The 23311-nt window shown below is 45.2% G+C and overlaps 1 protein-coding gene across 1 annotated transcript; it reads left to right on the top strand.

The window, feature by feature from the left end:
• The first annotated feature begins 17662 nt into the window (after window positions 1-17662).
• LOC109945948 (protein DEFECTIVE IN MERISTEM SILENCING 3) lies at window positions 17663-22748 on the top strand. Its single transcript, XM_020552344.1, has 5 exons — window positions 17663-17730; window positions 20818-21024; window positions 21110-21430; window positions 21937-22156; window positions 22487-22748. The coding sequence occupies exons 1-5, from the start codon at window positions 17663-17665 to the stop codon at window positions 22571-22573; spliced, it is 903 nt and encodes a 300-aa protein (XP_020407933.1). The 3' UTR covers window positions 22574-22748.
• The last annotated feature ends 563 nt before the right edge of the window (window positions 22749-23311 follow it).

Raw genomic sequence — 23311 nt, 5'->3', positions numbered from 1 at the left:
CTCTGACTATCTTGGAGAGGAGCCACCGTTTTACCATGGCAGATTTGGATCATCACCGTCACGAGCTGCAAGTATCCCAGGATGAGGTCCTTTCTCTTAGGCAGTTGGTGTCGAGCAAACACTCCATCATCAAAGATCTGCGCGCCTCTAAGAGATCAGTCGTCCAGGAGCTAGAAGCTGCTCGACTGGCTACCAAGGTTGTCGAAGACAATTCCACCATTCTGAAGGCTCAGCGCGACAAGGCTCTGGATAAAGCCATTCGCGCGGGGCGGATCTTGATGAGAAGGCCGGGCGTGGTTGTTCCTGATGATATATTTGCCGATGTCAAAGCTGCTCCTGACTCCTCGAGTCACCCTTCTTCATCGGTTACTCCTGAGAAAAACATTACCAAGTAGAAATACTGAATACATTCATGAACTATATGTGTATGTGATCAATGTGCTCGAATACTCGGTTAGAATGTGTTCTTGGTACTGAATGCTATTTTTGTTTTTCTGTTGTTGGAATTCAACAGTTGTTATGATTGCAGAAGTAAATGCAGTGTGCTGGTTTTGAATTTTTCCCTATTTTATGAGGCATAGAGATCGCCCTAAGATGAGTGATCGTAAGCATGTTTATACTAGGTCGAGTAGGCGTGAGCATGTTGCACCGCCTTAAGTCATTGCCGACTTAAGCCGATTGCTCCGTTAGTACGGTATAGTGGTCACCCTAAGTTAAGTAAGCGTGAGCATGTTGCACCATCTTAACTCACTGCCGACTTAAGCCGATTGCTCCGTTGGTAGGGTATAGTGGTCACCCTAAGTTAAGTAAACGTGAGCATGTTGCACCGTCTTAAGTCACTGCCGACTTAAGCCGATTGCTCCGTTAGTAGGGTATAGTGGTCACTCTAAGTCGAGTAAGCGTGAGCATGTTGCACCGTCTTAAGTCACTGCCGACTTAAGCTGATTGCTCCATTGGTAGGGTATAGTGGTCACTCTAAGTCGAGTAAGCATGCAGATTGATAATAAATAGTTCGAGTGCCCTTGAGAATGAAGTCTTTTTATTGATGATGTATTTTCCGATTACAGAATACAATGCTGCCCCGATAGCTTTTGAAATCTAGCTAGGGGTAAAACTTCCTGAGATGCTCTATATTCCATGAATTCCCTATTTTCGTGCTATCCATTTGAGTAAGTCGATATGATCCTGGCCGAGTGACTTCTGCTACCAAGAATGGCCCTTCCCATAGTGGCGACAATTTGTGTCGTCCTTCCCCCGTTAGAATTCGGCGAAGGACCAAGTCTCCCACTGCGAAGGATCAATGTCGTATGGCCTTATCATGATAGCGCCTCAGGGTTTGCTGGTACCTAGCTGACTGAATTACTGTATTCAATCGTTCTTCTTCCAATATATCAATATCGTCTAGTCTAGTAGCTTCTGCCTCAGCTATGTTTTCGAAGGAAAGCCTTGGTGCCCCAAACCTGAGATCGGTAGGTAGCACTGCCTCCGAACTATAGACCATGAAGAAGGGAGTGTTTCCATGCAAAGCTCGACTAGGTTGAGTTCTTAGGCTCCAAACCACATACGGCAACTCTCTGATTCACTTTCCTACGAACTTTTCATTCTTGTCGAAGACTTTCTTCCTGAGTGCTTCCAATATCATTCCATTAGCTCTTTCTACCTGACCGTTGGCTCTTGGGTGTGCTACTGACACATATTTGATCTGGATGCTTCTTTGTTCACTGAAATCAAAGAATTCCAAGCTAGTGAAGTTGGATCCCAAGTCAGTTATAATGCTATTCAATATTCTGAACCTGAATATTATATCTTGTATGAATTCCACTGCCTTTGCTGAATTCAGAGAAGCAATGGGTTTGTACTCTATCCATTTAGTGAATTTGTCAATGGCGACTAGCACGTGAGTATATCCTCCCTGAGCTTTCTTGAAGGGTCCAATCATGTCCAGTCCCCAACACGCAAATGGCCATGTTACGGGTATGGTCTGCAGTTGCTGTGCTGGTAAATGTTGCTGCTTTGACAAGAATTGGCAAGCTTGACACCTCTGGACTAACTCGGCTGCATCACTTTTTGCTGTCGGCCAGTAGAAACCAGACCTGAAGACCTTCCCAACCAGAGTCCTGGATGTTGCGTGTATCCCGCACTGTCCGACATGGATGTCATCTAACAGTTGCTTCCCAGTAGCCGAAAGAATGCACTTCATGAGGACTCCTGTTGCACTCCTTCTGTACAGTGCCTCCCCAATGAGGGTGTAGTGAGCTGACTGCCTTGCGATGCGTTCTGCTGCAGTTTTGTCATCCGACTCCTCTTCATTCTTTATATATCTGATGATTGGATCCCTCCAGTCATTAGAGTCTGACTCTGGCTGGCTCAGAACATTGCACTCTTCTGCCCGATCTAAGGAAATACTCGGGTGTGGTACTTCTTGGACGAAAACTCCAGGTGGGACCTGGGTCCGACTGGATCCTAGTTTTGACAACGCGTCTGCTACCGCGTTGCGATCTCTCTCCACATGATGAAATTCTAGCCCTTCAAATTTGTCTTCCAGCTTTCGGACGGTTGTGCAGTACTTGCCCATAGAGTCATTCGAGCAATCCCATTCTTTATTTATCTGACTTATGACCACCAGTGAATCTCCGTATACCATCAATCTCTTAATGCCCAGTGATATGGCGATGTTCTGTCCGTGGATCAAAGCTTCATATTCTGCTGCATTATTGGATGCTGAGAATAACAACTAAAGAGCATATTTGAGTTGTTCACCTCTAGGTGCAATGAAGAGGATCACTGCGCCTGCCCCCTGCAGCTTCAGCGAGCCATCGAAATACATTCGCCATACTTCTGCAGTCTCCGGGTTATCTGGTACTTGTTGCTCGGTCCACTCTGATACGAAGTCAACTAGTGCTTGAGTTTTTATTGCAGTGTGAGGCCGAAACTCGATGTCGTGAGCTCCCAGCTCGCAGGCCCACTTGGCTATCCTTCCCATGGCTTCTTTGTTGTGGAGAATATCCCCTATTGGAAATCCGGTGACTACTATGACTTTGTGGTCGTTAAAGTAGTGATGGAGCTTGCGTGCAGTTAGAAGTACTGCATACAATAGTTTTTGAACTTGAGGATATTTCTTCTTTGAGGGTCCCAGAACTTCACTGATGAAATAGACGGGATGTTGTACTGGATATGCATGTCCCTCCTCTACTCGCTCGACTACCAACACGGTGCTCACCACGTGAGTCATGCAAGAGATGTATAACAATAGATCTTCGGCCAGCTGACTCGGCGTGGTGGCTTTAACACTGGCGGTGTTGTCAGGAACTTTTTTAGAGCATCAAGGGCTTCCTGGGCTTCTGAGGTCCACTGGAACTTGTCTACCTTCTTGAGCAATTTGTAGAACGGTAAGCCTTTTTCTCCTAGCCTTGATATGAACCTGCTCAAAGCTGTCATGCATCCAGTAAGTCTCTGTACTTTCTTCTGCGATTGTAGTGCTTCCATTCTCATGATAGCTTCGATTTTCTCCGGGTTGGCTTCAATTCCTCGGTGGCTGACAATGAATCCGAGCAATTTTCCTGCTGGTACTCCAACGACACATTTTTCTGGATTAAGCTTCCACCGATATCGCCGCAGACTGTTGAAGACCAGCTGCAAATCTTCAATGAAGTTTTCTGAGTTTTCTGTCTTGATCACCACATCATCCACATAAGGTTCTACACGCTTGCCCTAGTGATCGGCTAAGCATGCTTGAATGGCTCTCTGGTAAGTCGCTCCAGCGTTTTTGAGGTCGAACGACATGAAGGTATAGCAGAAAGCTCCAAACGGGGTGATGAATGCAGTTTTTTCCTCGTCTTCTTTTGCTAGGCTGATCTGATGGTACCCGGAGTAGCAATCCAAGAAGGACAACACAGAACACCCGGCGGTCGAGTCTACCACCTGATCTATTCTAGGAAGTCCGAAGGGATCCTTTGGACAGTGTTTGTTGAGATTCGTATAGTCGATGCACATGCACCAATCCACTTTATTCTTTTTGAGTACAAGAACAGGATTTGCTAACCACTCAGGATGCAGTACTTCTCTAATGAATCCTGACGCGACTAGGCGAGCTAGCTCGGCACGGATGGCTTCTCTCTTGTCGGATCGGCCTCGCCTGGGGATAGACCTTTAGTTTGTGCTCGGCCAGCTCTCTTGGGACTCCTGGCATATCCGTAGGTTGCCATGCGAATACGTCTCGGTTATCTTGTAGAAACTGGACGAGCGTGCTTTCCTATTTATCATCCAGGCTAGAGCTGATGATGGCAGTCTTGCGTTCATCAGCGAACCCGAGGTTGATTCTCTTAGTTTCCTCAGTCGACCGCATAGAGGTCACGGGTTGAGCTTCATTTGCAGGTACTGTGAGGTCCTCCTCAGGCTTTGAGTTCGCCTGCGCAGAAGAAGTCGTCGATGGTTTGGTGGTGAGGGCCGCCTGAATGGCCACTCGGAAGCACTCTGCGGCGCCTTGGAAGTCAGCACACACAGTGATGATTCCTTGTGGTCCAGACATCTTCAATATCACGTACGTATAATGTGGAATGGCCATAAACTTTGCCAATCCAGGCCTGCCGATGATGGCGTTGTATCCGCAGTCGAAGCTTGCTACCTCGAACCTCAGGAACTCGGTTCTGTAGTTATCCGGAGTTACAAAGGTGACCGACATGTAGATGTGTCCGAGTGGATATTCTCATTCAGTCGGCACGATGCCGAAGAAAGGAGTGTCTGACTCATGGAGCTCTTTGAGTGCGACTACCAAGCCTTGAAGTATCCAGGGGAAGGTGACGTTGATGCTGCTTCCCCCGTCCACTAACACCTTCTTTACCCTGCTCTCTCGGATCACCGGATCGACGAGGAGCGGGTACTTGCCCGGATGATCGAAGTTGAGCCACTGATCCGCCCGAGTGAAGGTGATCAGGTATTCAGACCATCGATATGGGGTGGGAGGACCGGTGGCTGCCGCCAGTATCTAACGGTCGTTGAGCTTCTGCTGCCTCTTACTTTCTTGCGACCCATGTCCGCCGAAGATGACGTTGACTTCTCTGTCGACGTGCGGGAATGCTCCGCCTCCTCCCCCTTCCTGTTGTTGAGGCTGTCGAGGTTCTCCGGGTCCTCCTCGTGGTGGGGGCGGTGGTAGAGGTTGGAAGGGTTGGCTGTTCCCGATGGAGTGCTTGAAGTCTCTGGAGTTCCGGAGGGTGTGGCGCATGTCCTTGTGGTACGAGCACTGGGCGTCGAGGATGTCGTCCATTGTACGTTCGCCTCCACGAGGTGCTCCTCGGGCGCTAGAGGCGGGTGGTCCGGCGGCGTGGACTTCTTCGCGAGGCCTCTTCTCCCAACGCTTGTCAGGTTGTTGGTTCATGTCATATCGCGGTGCCGTCGGTGCAGGCTTTGCTCCTCCGATGAGGTCCTGAGCTCATTCGTCGGCGGTGATGTAGAGGTCCGCTTCCCGGAATAGCTGCTCGGAGGTAGTCGGCGCCTTTTGCAGTATGGCTCGGACGAAGGCCGAGTCATTAGATCCCCGGTAGAAGTCCTCGATTACTGCTGCTTCTGCAACCTCGGGGATACAATTTCTCGTGGTCTGAAACCTTTTGAGATACGACCGAAGAGTTTCATCCCCTCGGTGCTTGATGGATTTGAGGTCCCATGGCTGCGCCAGTTTGTCGGAGAGAGATTGGAAGTTGGCGATGAAGCACCGACTGAAGTCGCTCCAGTCGTCGATGCAGTGTCAGGGTAGGTGTCGTAGCCATTGCAGTGCATCTTGCCCGAGGACGATGGGCAAGTATGCAGTCATCACATCTTCAGTTGCCCCAGCGGCTCGGGCAGCGGTGGTATAGACGACCAACCAGCCTCCCGGGTCCTGCTTAGGCTCATACTTGTCGATGTTGGAGACTTTGAAGTTAGGGGGCCACTGAATGGCCCTGAGACGTGGAGTGAGCGCCGATACTCCACATGTGTCCTCCTGTCGACGATGATGATGTCGGTCTCGGGGAGGGGAGTTGTTGACGTGGTGCCTTGACCGTCCCCGGGTCGTGCCGCCGGTTGAAGCTGTTGCCGACTCAACTCTTGTGGCCTGACTTCGTGCAGGGATGCCGTGATCTCGATCATACTCTTCTCGGTGCCGAATCTCGTTCTCGTGTCGTCATTCGCGCGAAGCATTGATGGAGCTCCGTGCGTCCCTCCGACTATTGATGGCATGTCGTAGATCGCTCGGTGGATGAGCGAGAGGCAGAAGATGATTAGCTGCCCGAGTGAGCAGCCGCCGATAGCCCTCGGTGTCCGGAGTCCGGGGGAGGCCATCGGCTATCCGAGCCAATACTCCACCGACCTCGCTCGGTGTGTTCATGGCTCGGGCGAAATCGGGGTTCAGATTCCGTCCAAGAAGAGGGTTCTCTCGGGGTTGTCTCGCCTCCTGTTCGGCCTGCTCTTGGGCTTGTCGGCGATCACGTCGTCGGGAATTCCTTCTTTCCCTGAAGACCCGTTCTTCTGGAGTTTCTCCTACCTCTGAGATCTCATCTCGTGACATAGGCTATGCTGGATCCCGATCTCCGGCTTCATGATATCGCCGGATATTTCGGCGTCGGTTCCTTCGTCGGCGAGATTCCCGCTGAAGAGGTTCCTCCCCCAGTGCGGTTGGTTCATCGTCGGAGACGGGGGTCGATTCCACTTTTCTCCCGATGAAGAGGACGTCGGGGTAGAATGGAACCATCGTAGCGACAAGCTTCTTTCTGTTCTCCTTTGAGGGCGGAGGTACCAGAAGAGCAGCTTGACGAGCCTTCACCTCGTTTGCTTCCTTTTTCCTTGTGATCCGTGTCCATTTTTCTATAGAGGAGGTGGACAGCGGGGTTCTTCGCGTAGACAGATCCTCTGCTCCTGGCTTGCAGAAGGTAGACTTCGCTCGGAGCGCTGGAGGTTGCGCTTTTTCCTGCTTCGCTCCGGCTTTCCCGGACATTGTCGAGGAAGGTTTTCTCTCCTGCGGATCCGCGATGCGATGTAGAGTTCCCTCTTCGTCTGCCATGGATGAAATGGTTCCGAAGCAGAACACGGATCCAGGGCGGAGGATGATCTTGTGCTGGAAAGTGATGGCCATTGAGCTAGCTTGGATCAGTGACACACCCCCTACCTGGCGCGCCAGCTGTCGGTGTTTTGGGTCCGACCGTGCACCCAGGGTTGCCCCTCGATGTGCTTTTTGGAGTAGGACGGTGTTACTGACTGTAGCTCGATGGTTCGTGCCAGATGCACGAGAGACAGTAGACAATCTTGTACAGGTTCGGGCCACTTTGAGATGCGTAATACCCTACGTCCTGGTGTGGATCTTTTATGTGGTGGGTTACAGAGGAGTTCTCTAGTACCAGAGATGCTAGAGAGCTGAGTAGATGGCTAATGAGTGAGTTGTGTTCGAGGGGGTGCCCCCTAGGCCTTATATACTCGACCGTGGGGCGTTAAATGCGGATATGATAACAACGTGTGCCTAAGTAATAGTGAACCGACTGAGCTTATCTTCCTATTATTCTGCCGACTTATCATCATTCAGCTCTGACGCCTAAGGCCGCAGCGTGGGAGAAACAGATCACTGCTATGGATAATGCTTGAATTCATTGGGCCGTCTGGGCTCGAGTTGATCCAATCTTGCGCCTATTCATTCTGCCAGACATTCCTCCCCAGGCCCACGAAGGGATTGCCTTGCGAAACAATGGGCCCAAGGCTTTTCGCGAGGTCTTCTAGCCTTCTAGTGGACCCGGGGGATATCTGTCCCCCACACCGTACACGATGCGCGGGACAAGATCTTTAATAGGTTGGCCGATCGTGCTTGCCCCCTGACGCCTCCAGTCTTATTAGTCATTTTGTCTAGAGATTTATGATTAATTACTAACTACAATATTTTTGACATGCGAGGACTACCAACGATAATATTTTTGCATTTTGTCTTTATCGGTCACATCCAACCGAACCAAGACTTTTATATCCGTTAGCTCTATCATATTGATAGGAAATAGCTGCTTATCAACTTGGATCTCCTAGAAACTTAACCGATCCTCATTTATGGCCGATTGTATCTATCGACGGAAAACATTACAATAATTTGTGGCATGAGAAAAAGAATTATGCCACTTGCAATAAGCGCGTCTCTTCAGTTTATCTAGAGAAGGAATAATATGAATCACTTTAATGTTACCACTTCTTAATAGCTCGTCAAATATTTTATCACACTTGACAACATTAAAAGTAAATTTATTTTTTCTTGTCAATTGTTCTGAACCGGCAGTAAAGAAGAGCATGCCAAAGGTTTGGCCTTCATTGGCCAAACAAGTTTATCAGTAGTTTATATATCTATGAATTCATCATCTAAATTACTTGGATCACGCTCCATTAGATGCACCTTATGGCCAATCGATTTTGATGCTTCTTTATTTCGGCTTTCACAAGCTAACGCTCACTGGTGCAACTGTACTAATGAAAAGAACTAAGTGCTATCTAATTTTTATTTTAAGTAAGATCGCAACTCATTAAAAGTCAGCTCCGCTAGTTGTTTGTCCACGACATGGATTTGGAAGCATCACTTTCTAGTGTCCCGGAACCTCCGGATATAATCATTAACCATTTATTCGTGCCCCTGTCGGACTGAAGCTAAATCAGCTAATTCTAACTCATGTTCTCTTGAAAAAAGTGTTCATGGAGTTTCTGCTCTAATTCCCCAAGACTTAATAGAGTTAGGTGGTTGGGTTGCGTACCATGCAAAAACATCAAAAATAAATGAATGTGGTAGGCTTCACTATCAACCAGTTCTAGGTGTGCTAAGAACTGGCTTATGTGCTCATGTATGCTTTTCCCACCTTCATCGGAAAACTTGAGAAATATGGTATCCAAATTCTCTATGGATATGACAAGGTCAAATCGGTGATTATAAGGCTTTCGATACGACTACCCTGTGCCTAACACACCAACACCGAGTTTGTTCTTAAACAACCCAACTACCTCGTCCCTAATCTTGTCCATCATGTAGGTGACCCTGCATTAAGTTTGGGGGGTGAAAACCTCATGTTGCCAGACATTATTTTGTCGGCTTTCCTCCCAGGGATGTTCAAAATGCGTGTTGTGTCCTATTAATGCCACCCCTCCTGCCCTATATGTCTCGGGCTCTCTAGTGGTTAAAGAATATTTCGGCCTTGTGCATATATGAGCTGGCATGACATGGTTATAATAGTGGGATAGAATAGTGCTGCTATGATGGGTGCAAAAATTGTGCATACTAAACTCCTTGTTCTATGTATGCGTACCTGGATGGTTCGGTGTAAGGGACCGGATGGTCTGCGACAGGACCGAACGATCTGAGGTTATACCGGGACGGTCCGACCGTATATGGCGCTACCTGGGTGATCTATGTGTGGGCCTATGTAGGGTCGGACGGTCCAGCAAAATATACTAGATGTTCTGTTACGTAGCCGGACGGTCTAAGATGACTCTCAGTCGGTCTAACTATGTCTAGAGGCGGTCACGTGGCAGGCGGCGGTTGTGGTGGTGCTATGATCGTATTCATCGGCATACCATACAATGGTTGGGTATAGGATGACCCATTTGCAGTCGATGTGCTAGGTGCGGGTAGTTTTTTATTAGGTTCATGCGAAGGAAAACTAGAGACAATAGATTTTTCATACGAGCGCACCCATCCTTTGAAAGATTCATCTATATATTATTTTAATTGATCCCCCGCTATTCTATGAAAGCCTTAAAATATTGATCTAGAATACTTACAAGGGGAGCCTGAGGCGAAGGTAGGAGAGAGTCCATATCGATCTCTCCTTAACATATGATCTTCTGGTGGCGATCCACCATGATGTATGATAGGTACTTTTCCTTTACCTTCTCGCGCCGTTGGGCAAGTTGTCTTAGCACTTCTTCGTGCCTCATGCGGTCATCAAAGTGTTGTTGGTCATCAGCCTGGAGTGCCTCTAGGTTAACTTGATGATGTTGGTGGCGGAGACATCGATGTGGTCTTTAGAACCGACCATCTAGATGCTGATTTTTAGTAGATCTAAACACCCTTGTGTCCCCAGCGGAGTCACCAAAAAATGTGTTGGCACCAATTTGGTACCAAACACTAGAAAGAACCACCTGACGGTGCTCTCTGCGGGAGTGTGGATGGTCCACGACTTGGGGCCGGACGGTCCGCGACCTCGCTGCAGGAGCGGGTCTCCTCTGCTCGCGTGTCGGACAGTCCGTGCTCTGGGCCAGACGATCCGCGCGTGCGCAAATGATCTTCTTCACGAAGAATTATATAACTCGCCCTGGGAGGGACCTCATCGAGGAGGAGAGTTCTAGGGATGCTCCGGGATCGACATGCCACCTGAGACGTCACTAGGCGGCGTAGAGTCACCTAGAAATGAAGTAATAGGTCGAGGTAGACTAATACTAAGGTTAGATTAAGGCTAGATTGCTCCCGCTCCTAATGAATGGAAAGAATAGTACAAATATGGGGTGAGCTCTAACTTTCTCCATATGTTAATTACGTCATTTCTTTACCATATTAGTTTTTTGAGCTATTTAACTTGATAACAATGTGTATTATAGAAGTATAAATAGCCTACGATTTTTTAAAACATCAAAAACTGATGAAAAAATGTTAAATAACTAAATTGTAGCATATAGAGGGAGCTGAATAGGGTGAATGATTGAAGACGTCGTGTATACGGAGAGCATCTACAGATGGGAGGAGAAATGTTAGAGGAATGATCGGAGATGTTCTCGAGGAGACCATTCCTCTGAACAGCGTGCAGTGCACGTTCCTGTTCATTCTTCAGCAGATCAGAATGTGTGGGTATAGGGAGAGCGATAAGCTACTCACGGATATATGCCAATGTTCGGTCATCATGCATGGTTGATTATTGCGTGCCATGGACTCGTCGTCGTCACCAGCGTCGCCTTGTTCCTGCCAAAAGCGACATGACATCCATGTTGTAGGTCGGCTTGACAAGATTTTGTGTGGACAAAAGGAATTGTGCGATAGATGTAGAGGGACAGTAATAATGCCCGTTATATATTTTTCTAATTCCCGGCGATCCTATCTATCAGGCTACGGAACATCTATGAAGACTATGAACCATTCAGAATTCCTCCACATTTACATTTTGGTATGCTTCATTCAAATTAATTACATTATTCACTAATATGTATTCAATTGTTCGCATCAGTACGCTACACCATCCGCTATCATATATTATGATATTTATTCGTAAATCTAAGTAAGCATAGTAGTAGAGTATAATAATTTTATTTAAAATCATCCACCACAGGTATTCTTTTAGTATAAATAAATAAATAAATAAATACATCTTCTGCGTACTACCAGGAAAGGTTTACTATACGAGGTAATACGTATGTTGTCCTTGAAGGATACCAAAATGTATGATCCCCAGACCCCATCCCCGTGAACTAACAGTGACAGTACTTGAACCGACGGCCAAGCTAATATGGAGCACGCAATTAGGCGAATAGTTCATGCGCAATTACACATACACTCGGGTTATATGTATGTTGGGACTTACTCTTCCGAAGGTCCTCGAAAACGTGACTAACCATATGTTTTTAGTATGACTTAGACTATTACAGAAAGTTTCGGCTTTGAGGTGTGATATGAGGATACAGACCGAAGGCAACACAGATGGACGCCGAAGCTATGGCTAAATGAGCTTCGGTTTAGTATGACAGCGAAGATGAAGGACGAAACTGACCTAAGGGGGAAAAGACTACTTAGTCTTGTATTATGATTAAGAGTATATGTCAGAGGCATGAATGTAATCTTATCTGGGTTGTGCCTATGCCTATAAATAGATGAACAGTAACACCGTACTGCTCACGCTGAATTGTAATCACTCTTGCACCATTTTCACATTTCACCTTCTGGCAAACCGAAGGTATTAATGTAATGTTTATATTGTTGTTGTTTATTCATATTTATAAGAGGAGAATATAAATAATATAATAATTCATAGTGATTATTTATATTCTTTTATGTTTCATGCATATTTATTCATATTTGTTCACTGAGACGATGAAGGTACGCCATTCATGATCTTCATCCGAAGATCATTATATTCCAAAGGAAATAATACTTCGAATGATGAAGGTCTTTAATTAATAACAATTGTGTTGCCTTGTTCTTGATTTGTAACATTTGAGAACAAGTATATATATATATACTAGGTCAGTACCCGTGCGTTGCAACGGAAACATATAATACCATGATAACTTATATACAAAATGTGTCTTATATTGTTATAAGAAAATATTTCATAATCCATTTGTGATCCTAGCCATACATAAATTTTGTTATTTTAATTTAGTTGTTTCACTACTACATTGCAACCATCAGTATCATGCAGACTTCGATATATGTCATGATTTGCATGGTCTCATTATTGGAGAGCACGTGCCACACCTGCCGGTAGAAGTTCCGTCGTACATCGTTAGTCATCAGGCACGCACCACCATACACGCTTGCTTAAACAAAAAATGCAAGTGCGTGTTTGCGAAGAGAATTAAAGGCAGGCCGGCACAAAAGGTACCCCGACGATGGCGAGTGGTCATTGTTGTCTGTCCACCTCTGCTCACCTCCGGTGTCGAGATGACGCCACAATCCTTGATATAATAGTCGTCGAACGCGCGCGATATGGTGAGTACCGATCACTCTTGGCTGGGCTGCCAAATGAAGTGCACCCCGGGCTCATCAGCGAGGTAGTACACCTGGTCGTTGCACCACCGGATGTGCTACTCCTCTACATACATCTTGTTCGAGGACACTCACACAACAAAAACAATGGTCGTCATTCCAGCGCACAAGAATTCATGGCCGGTCAGAAGCGACTTACGTGGTAGGTTAGGCTTCAGGTGGATGATGAGCTAGACGGCGTGATGGCGTCGTCGTAGGTTGCGATGCCCAGAACAACCCGAGAGTCGTCGACATTGGCGACGACCATGAGGTCCCCATGTTTGACGATGGACAGCGTGGTGCAGCCGCTCTGGACCACGTCCAAGCGGCGGCTGCGCCGGAGTTTGCCGTACATAGCGGCACATGGGCCATGTAGGACTGCTTCCAGAGGTCGAACTGGCAGTCGCCAAGTTTCTTCTCGTCGTCGGTGAGCGACGCCAACGCGAGCGCCTCGTGCTAGTGGTGTTTGTTCGGGGTTTCCAAGTAAGAAACATGGATTCACCTTTGGCATTGGTTTATGAAAATGATTTATAAGTTAGATCCATGGAAAAATATTATGGAGAATAAATGTTCACATGAAAAAAAGTATTTAAGTTGAAAACATTATTCAAACAAAAGAAATTGCATGCAAGGCTCTTCTTTAAATACTACTCCCTCAATCCAAAAATATAATTTAATAATCTCAGTGATACTTATTTACTACTACACATTGTGCAAGGGTAGCAGGTGGGCTTCGGGAGAGATGTATTATATGTTTTTACTATAATAGATGTAGACATAAACACACATGTGGTGTAGTGGTAGCTACAAACACATTTATTTGAGAGGTCGCGGGTTCGAATCCCCTTGGAGCCTATTTTTTTAATTTAATTTTAGCTAGGCGTGGGATGCACGTGGGAATGGGAATAGGCTTTGTGGGAGGAAGAATGAGAAAGACACGTGATAGCCGGGAATGGAAATGTGAATGGGCTTTGCAGGGAGGGGGAATGAGAAAGACAGACAGCTGGGAATGGGAATGGGCTTTGCAGTGAGGACGGAATGGGAATGGCAGAACAAGGAATGTGGCAGCCTACCCCTTACCGTCTTAATAGGTAGTATATATATATATATGTATATATATATATATAAGCCCTGTGCTTTTAATACCTAGTGAAAGCCCTGGCCCAACGCTGCCATCCGGTTCAGCCGCACCAGGTCCCGGGTGTCTATAAAATGAGCCCAAGAACACTAGGGTTCTGTTTTGTACGGTCCACGCCGATACATGAGCGATGGAGCCCACCTAGGCCCGCGCGCGGCGGTGGTTTCCCGAGAGCGAAAGGTGGTGGCGCCCCGAGACGAGCGCAATGGCGACACCAAGCACGGCGGTAGCCTTCGGACGCATGCCCTGCGCTTGCTCCCTGATCCAGCGGCGCGGCGGCATTTCTCTGATCTGGCGGTGTGACAGTGGCAGCTCCTCGATCCGGCGGTGCAACGACGGCAGTTCTTCGACCCGGAGGCACGACGACATCAGCTCCCCGATCCAGAGGCGCGACAGCGGCGACTCTCTGGAGGCACGCGAGGGCTTCACCCTCCGCGTCGTGGGCCGCATGACATCCTTCGATCCAGCGTGCCTCGGGCATCCTCCGCCGACGATCTCCTCCGATCCGGCGGCTTTGGGGCATCCTCCGGCAACGACCTCATCAAATCCATGTTTATGCCTCCATGATTACTTTTTATTTCGACCATTGCACTACTTTACGCATTCCATTTGAGGATTTTATGATGATGAACATGATGTTTCTCACTTGGCTTGATATTTTTTACGGTGATAATATTCACGCTATATCTGCCATTATTTTACGCTCAAACTTGATGATTTTTACGATCATAACGATCAAACTTGATGATTTTTACGATCATAAATACAACACATCTGAGGTATCAACAACTCTCACATTGGCTCGATTTTACGATAAAAATGAGGATTTTTACGCTAAAAGTTAAAGGATTTTACGCAAATCTAGGGTGCACATCACTGTCATGCATGCATATTTTTCCGTGTGCACAGTGAAAAAGAAAACCCCTTAATTTATGGTGTATGTAACTGCTATGGAAATTCAAATCCCTTAATTATCTCTCCTAATAAAATCCCATAATAAACTCACTTAATCAAATCCCTTGATTTATGGTGGCTGCGTGGACATGGTGGCAGTTGGTTGGGATTGAATCAACGTTTACTCTATATCTAACACTATTTTATTCTCAAACTTTAGAAATTTTACGATAATGAATCTAACGCATCAGAGTTGTCAATGTTCTCACGTTGGCTCGGTATTTACGGTCAAAACTAAGGATTTTTACTCTAAACACTGAAGCATTTTACGCTCAAACCCGTAGTGCATCCACTAGTGTACCACATGCATATTTTTCGTAAGCACAGTGAAAAAGGAAATCTCTTGATTTATGGTGTCCATGGCTACTATAAAAAAAATCAAATTTACTAATCAACTCAACTAATTAAATCCCCTAATCAACTCCCCAATCAAATCCCTTGATTTATGGTGGTTGCATGGACGCAGAGGCTGTTGTTGGGAGTGAATCAACTTTTACGTTATACCACACATTATTTACGCTCAAACTTGTGACTTTTTACGCTTAAATGTGGGTTGCGCCCACATAGTAGCCTGCATGTAAATTTTTCACATGAACATCAATTTTTGGATTTGCCATAATTTTTGGACCGTCGGACATAAGTGTTATTTCCGAGGGCCAGCAGAGACCGTCGGACATAAGCTAATGTCCGACGGTCTTGTAGGTAGCCGTCGGACGTAATTTGGCCATCGGATGTCCATCGTTTTACTGTAGTGATATACAAGTGAGACGAATAGCAGGAATTGTACAAAAAGGAAGGGAAAACATACAGCAGGAACAAAGAGTTTCGCGCTGAATAGAGAAGAATTGTTACATCTTTTACACCCATATTTGTGAAAGACATGCATCATATATGTTTCTTAAACTTGATTGAATGTTTTCCTAATTCATGCCTATTAATCTACATTTTGTTTAGATGGAACAAGATCCTGAAAAGAAAAACCCACACAAGGCTGTTTTGTACATTCATACACACAAGAATAACAAGACCAATAACAGTAATACACATGCGGTTAGTATCGTCAAACTATGGTTTGGTTATATGTTCTCACATACTTGTGTAATGAACTAATAGTAACTTCATGCTATTCCAAGGGTGAACTGAAGGAGCTATTACAACAACAACAACCAGAACTAGCAAAAACTATTAAAGGAAAGTGTGCTTGGAAAGGAGATGCACTTAATAGAATATTGGGAGAAGATAAGCCTAGACATGTCCATGGTCTTGGCCTTTTTCCGAATCCAGATCAAGTGCTCGAAGGATCAAATTCAAGGTGTCTAAAACATCTTAATTTAACATCTTTGGATACAACATCAAGTGAAGATGTAGTATCTCTTCAACTTCAGGTGGAAAAACTTATAGATCGTGTCCAGCAGATGATACTATACTTAAATTGAAAAATACCTTGGAACAACAGAAAAGTCAGTATGTAAATCCAAATAACTTTATTCCGAACTCTTTCAAGAATGTATTTACTCAACAACTTATGCCTTAATACTTTTGTGTTATTACATGGATGTCTTGATAAACCTTTGTCAGCACCAAAATATGTTCAGCCTACTATGAATCAAAAAGTTAGTCATATTTTACTTTAATATTGATTTCCATTATTCATGATTTGTGCTTATTGTTACATATAGCAGCAAATAGCATGCGACAGGCAGTACTAGTAATTGCTGCTAGTTCACTGATGAAACTGTGTGTGTTTAGGACACAACAGGTAATACTAGTAATTGCAGCAAATAATAGATTTCCTCACATATGATTGTAGCTAGTTCACTAATGAAATTGTGTATGTTTAGGTGCGGAGCAAGCCACCAATGCCACGAGGAGGACTCCAAGGTGGTAGAGTTTCTACATCGTTAAATTTCAAAAATAGTAGCAGTAATGCATCCAAGGTGATGATTGTAACACCCTAAATTTGGGGTATAATTTTTTTCCTAATATCCACCAAATTCAGGTGTTACTCTCTCATTTCTGTGTTTTCCTTCTCTTTTTCCTAAAAATGGACAATTATTTTATTTTATATCGATGTGTAAGTCTAGTAAAATATAATCCTAAACGTGTTTTGGTTGTCGCATCATGCTGGAGCATTCTTTCATTTTGTTTGATGAGTGAATTTTTGAAGCATGCATTTAGTAAGAAATTCGATTTGAAATAGCAAAAAAAAAGAAAGAAAAGAAAAAAAAATAAAAATAAAAGGAAAAGCCTCCCTCAACCCCTCCTAGGCGGCCTTTCCCCGTGGCCTAGCTCGACTTTGCCCCACGCCTGGCCCACTCCCACCCTTGCACCTCCTCGGCCAGCTCGGCAGCCCAACACGCCTTAGCCAAACTTGCCAGCCCGCGAGCAAGCCATGCTGCGCTGCTTCCCAGCCCATCCCCCGCGCGCGCTGCTTCCCTCGCCAGTGCCGCGCTGTTTCCCCAGCCCATCCTCCGCACCGCGCTGCTCCCCTAGCCCATCGCGCGTGCAGTGGAAGCAGGGGCAGCGCCTAGCCATCGCAGGCCATGGGCCCACTTGTCAGCTGAGTGCAGGACCCACTTGTCAAGACTATTTTTCCTCAACCGCCCACTCCTGCTTCGTCTGGTCGTCCGCTCCCAGCGCCCCGCATTTTATGCGTGCGTGGGCGGTTTCGCGCTGCACGCGCCGGCTCTTCGTGCCTAGGTGTCGCATGCCCTCAGGCCGCTGCACAGACCGCCCCCACGGACGCGGCAAGGCAGGGCCAGGCCCATGCGCACTGCAGCCGGTCGGTTGTAGCTGCTGGCCATGGCGGCGCGCCCGGAGCCCCGCCCCTAGCTAATCTCGGCCCTCCAGTGATGCCCCTGCATTGGTCCAGTGTCAATCGCCCGCTCTGGATGGCCGTGGAGCCGTCGAGTCTCCCAGTGTGCGTAGCCCCACCTCTACGTTCGCTCGCCGTTGATCGCCCTCGCCGTTGTGAGTCGCCGAGCTAAGCTCGCTTGCGAGCACTGCACGCCGGAGCAAGCCGCGTCTTCAGCCTCGCCTCGCCGTGCGTCATCGTGAAGGTGAGAATCCCTCGTCTATCCCCATGTGCTAATTAATTTCCTACTTGGTTGTCGGTCATTAAATTAACTACTCAATTGGATCAAATTTATGATTTTAATTATGCGATTGTAAATACGTGGTAATGTGAATTTAACAACTTAGATGTTGTATTTAATATCTATTTAGTGTTTAGTATAAAACAACATTTAGTTAGTGATTCTCGCGTGTTCGTGTGCTGCTTCGCGCGTCACGCGTCGCTCACGCATGTCGCACGTTGTCCGCGCGCTACCCGCCTGTACTATTCGCGTACGCTGTCACTGCCCATTACGCGCGTGCTACGCGCTTTGTCCTACGTGTATCGCATGTTCTATCCGCACGACGTTCGCACGTGCTGTTCACATGTCGTCGTTCGCGCGAGTCGCAATTCGCGCGCTTTAATAAAATTGTTTATTAGCCACGAATTGTTAGCTATTCAATATATAATGCACCATAAACCTGTTTCTACTCGTTTCAGTCGCGTCAACTCTGTAGCAACGCCGATTTCATATTAGTAACGTATTTTATCATGTCACAAGTTTTAAATGTTTAATTAGTTGTTCATTCGACACTTATTAAATAATATGACCTTCTAATTAAAACTAGTTTATAGTTTTTAACTCGCGCTTTTACAAATAAATATTAACTCGATGAATACCAACTTAAACGCTTTTCAGATAACACTTGTTTAGTATAATCGCGTTATTTGTTAGCGATTATCACGCATCGTAGCATTGTTTGCACGTTGTTCGCACGTGATGTGCTTGTGGTCGCGTGCCGCGGTGTTGTTCATGCGTGTCGTCACATGCTGTTCACGTGTGTCGCATCGTTCGCGCTGGTCACGCGCATTGCTTCGTGTGTTGTCAGTGTGCTATGTCGCTCGTGTCCACACGTCGTTTTGCACTCTGTAGTGTTGTTTCGCGTGACGTAAATTTGTCTCGCTTAGGGTCGCTGATGTTATTTAATTTGCTTATTTAACTGACAGCTGTTAGTGTAGCAGGTTAATCAAAACTAAATAGAAGTTACAATTTATATTTGATAATATCGAATTAAATGTCGTAACTATTACTTGCGTAGCGTAAACGTTAAAACTTCTCGGTCGTAGCTTCGACTGTCGTGTTTCTTATCCTCGTGTAACCGTAGAAGTGCTCTCTATTTTTATATTGCTCGTTTTTATAATATTTTATCTTGTATGGTGTAATGTTCTTATGCAAGTATATGTTTGCTTGTGCCTGTTTGTATTCATTGGCGTCGCAAATAGATTGTGATATGTTCCCGAGCTTCGAGGAATCGACGGTCAAGCTTCGACGACCAAGTGAACAAGCTCCTCGAGTTCTACGAGATTGAAGATCCTGAGCATCTGTTTAGTGAAGACAAGTGTCATCTGACCCATTATGTCCTATTTACTTTATAATTCACTATCCTACATTCCTCAATTGAAACCTAAGGATTGACTAGCTTTGTATTTACCTTGTCCTTGATTACCTTTTGGGTTACTATGGTTAGCTTCACGCTATTGCTTTACTTTAATCAATTAACATGATGTGAATATTTATCATACGATGATGTTATCCCGATGATGATCTTGTGATATTTTAGGGGACTCAGGCCATTTTGCTGAGTACCTCTCCGTAAGGACCTGTTCGTCGAGTGACCACCCGGGATAACAATGCAACCATGAGGGTGGAATGGGACGCTGTTAGCTGAATAATTAGATGAACCTGGGGGTGTAGTTGGCTTTGCCAGAGGGTCGTCAATAGGAGTCGGGGCGTAGTGCTCACTCTGCTAAGGTGGGCTGCAGAGGTTCATTCGATTTGGTTTTGTTAGTTACCCACCTTGGGAAGGTGTACTGAGTTTGTACGACTGGCGAAACCTAACGAGCAACTATGCACTAGGGTTTTGTAAAGGCTACGTAGTGTGTCCCTGGCTCTTCACCTTGATAGTGAAGATCGGGTCTTGCAAACCCAGGCTGGAAAGGGATCACGACTCATGGGTAAAGTGTGCGACCTCTGTAGAGGATTAGCACTACACCAAAAACATACACTTCCTATGGTATTTTAACTTCCTACAGCTTTTATAACAAACTGTAGGAAATAAATAAGTTCCGAGAGGCAACTGGTAGCTCTAGGAAATAAACATAACTTCCTACGGTGTTTTATAAAAGTTGTAGGAAGTTAGCTTCCACATGCTAACCCACGTGTGTGGTCAAACAAGCCGCTAACTTCCTACGACCTGCTCTAGGAAGTTAGCTTCTCTTGCTAACTTCCTACGGGCTACTCTAGGAAGTAAGCTTCTCCTCCTAACTTCCTACGACCTACTCTAGAAAGTAAGATTCTCCTACTAACTTGCTACGGTCTCCTCTAGGAGCTTAGCTTTTAGTTGCTAACCCATGGGTGTGGTCAAACGGGCCGCTAACTTCCTACGGCCGCCTCTAGGAAGTTAGCTGCCCATGCTAACTTCCTACAGTCTCCTCTAGGAAGTTAGCTTTCAGCTTTTGACTAGTCAAACGAGCCGCTAACTTCCTACGACCGCCTCTAGGAAGTTAGCTGCCCATGCTAACTTCCTACGACCTCCTCTAGGAAGTTAGCTTTCAGCTTTTGCCAGCCAAACGAGCCGCTAACTTCCTACGACCTGCTCTAGGAAGTTAATTAACTTCCTAGAGTACATGTACAATCTCTAGGAAGTTAAGTAACTTCCTATGGCTTTACTCAAGGAAGTAATATTTTTTATCTTAACCCGCGAATCTACCTTATCTTTCCCTCACTCATCCTTTCTCGCTCCCGTTCGTTGCAACTGCCGCGCCCGCCCGCCCGCTGTGCCCCACCCGCCCCACCCCGCCGGCGCCCCCGCCCGCCGCGCCCCTCCTCGCTCCGCCCCACTTTAGAATGTAATTAGCAGGTCAAATTTTCTTCTTTGTTCCATATGAGATTAGTGCCTTAATTGGCACCAAGTTAATTGAGTACATGGGAATGGATAATATGCTTGCTCTTGTTTGCAAGACTTTTGATGGTGTTAAGGGTCTTGAGAAATACGACAAGGATGGTATCATTGATAAGATCAGTGGCGTTCATGGACTTGGTCGTTCTGTTGGAAAATTTCTGGATGGAAGATTTACTGTCTTTTGTCTTGAAAACTTGAGGTACATCTTTTAATATATTTACCACCTTCTCTTTTAAGATCAACTGGATGAACACTTCAATATTATGCATTATTAAATGTTGCAGGTCATTTTCCGGTGATGTTATCATTGATGATCCACAAAGAAAGCTTATTTTACATAGACCAAGGTTTCCTGGAGGGGAGTCGCATCCTGGTTTTCTGGATTTTGCAATAAATATGATCCACCTGGACCGAGCACACTTGAGGTTCCTCACAGTCAGTGTCCATGGTCTTAGGGAAACTTTGTTTTATACTTTGTTTTCACATTTACAAGTTTATAAGAATAGAACTGACATTCAAAGTGCCCTTCCTCTGATAAAAGATGGTGTTGTTTCTCTAGATGGTGGTCTACTGAGACCCAATGGCTCGTTCTGCCTTGGCCGTAGGTATGCAATTTATTTGTTTACATGTTTTAGTATTTTCAATTTATCATGCAGTTTTTGAGTTTTGCTGATTCTCTTGATTATTGTGTACAGTACTATTTAAAGTAATACATCATGAAACTTTTCACAAGCTCATTCTATCAGACACTTTTTACAACACTTAATCATGATTCATGGAATTTTAATGCTCGATGCACTTTAATTACTTTCTATAAACTGTAAAACTATACTGTCATAAAAAGTGTAAGAAATTGTGTAATTACTTTTTCTCTTTATGAATTATATTTATGAGGTCTGAACTGTTGATTTCGTATGTTCTAAAGAAGAATGTCATACTCAGTTGTCTTACCCTGGTTTATTTATTTACCTCACACAATTTTCTTGCTCTCGTTTGGACCATTGTGTATGCTAACCTTTTACACCTTTTATTTTCCTTTATAATTTATGTTCACACATTCTAATCAAGCTAATTTCTTTACTTTAGTAAATAACTATAATCAGTTTTGCAGCAAGAATCTTGAAGTGAAATTTGTTGTAACCACTGATGTTTCAAGTTTACCTGAAAATGTCGCTGAAATGGAGGAACAAGTTAAACATAAGAATTGGGAGAAGGAAATGGTTCTTGAATATATGAAAAGGGAGGAAGATCTGCTAAAACAAGTTAAGGAATTATATAGGAAGCAGAAGCAAGAGCTCATGGATTATGTCACTCAACCAGCAGTGACACAGGTATGTATACATGAACAATTTATTCCCTTCAGAACATAATATTTACGCATATACTAGTGTAGAATAGCTTTCTGTGTAATAGGCCAAATTTCATGGAGATCTGAATAATATTTGATGATTATAAGTTTTTTTAACAAACTAGCACAGTTGTGCCTAAAGCCTCCCTATCCTCTTTCCTATTTCAAACTCCCACATAAACACCTTGCTGGAAACAATGTTTTGCACTCCCACATACACGCCTTGCTAGAGATGGCCTGATAGAGAAAGGGCGATTTCTTTCCTGATATTATCTATACGTAACTTGACCTACTGTCATTTCTCTTCTCGCAGACGTCATGTGAATCGCCAGCAACTCATTCACCCGCAACTCCTGGGAGTAATCCGTTTGGAGCCAAGCTCTCCAACAAGTGGCGGTAACATTTTGGTGGCGTACGTCCCTATTTTGTTGGGGCTTATTGCCTGTTCTGGCATCAGCACGACATAACTAGCTTTTGCCACAAGCTTGGTGTTAGTTTGTGAGGGTGATAGGCCAGTGAAATTGTTCTGCTGCTTAGCATAGTTGGCCCTATGGATGCCAATTGATCTATAGACAGCCAGGAACTTGGCTAACTTATTATGACTATGGATGAGACTTTTGTGATGTAATTGATGAGACTATGGATTTAAATATTGTTATGTGATTGTGTGTGAGATGTTTTATGTGAAAATATGTTGTTCTATATAGCTGTTAATATATTTGTTATGTTGTGGAATGTGGTGTAAAATAAAAATAAACAACATTTGTAATGCTAGTCAAATTAACTTCCTAGAGGCCAACTGGGCCATAGGAAGTTAGCCAGCAAACTTCCTAAGGGCTACAGTCAGCCATAGGAAGTTACCCAGCAAACTTCCTAAGGGCTACAGTCAGTCGTAGGAAGTTAGTCATAGGAAGTTAGTGAGCTGACGGCGCTAACGGCGTGAAGCTACTAACTTCCGAGAACCTACTAACTTTCGAGAGGCTCCTTTGGTTGTAGGAAGTTTGCTAACTTCCTAGAGGGCTCTAGGAAGTTAAGCTAACTTCCGACAAAAAATTTCCGAGAGCCAAACGTCCGACGTGATGGCTTTACTTCCGAGGGTTTAGCTAACTTCCTAGAGTTTAGGGCTAACTTCCTAGGG

Source organism: Zea mays, chromosome 4, assembly GCF_902167145.1.
Source record: "Zea mays cultivar B73 chromosome 4, Zm-B73-REFERENCE-NAM-5.0, whole genome shotgun sequence".
Taxonomy (NCBI): Eukaryota; Viridiplantae; Streptophyta; class Magnoliopsida; order Poales; family Poaceae; genus Zea; species Zea mays.
This window is presented reverse-complemented; position numbering and strand designations above follow the sequence as displayed.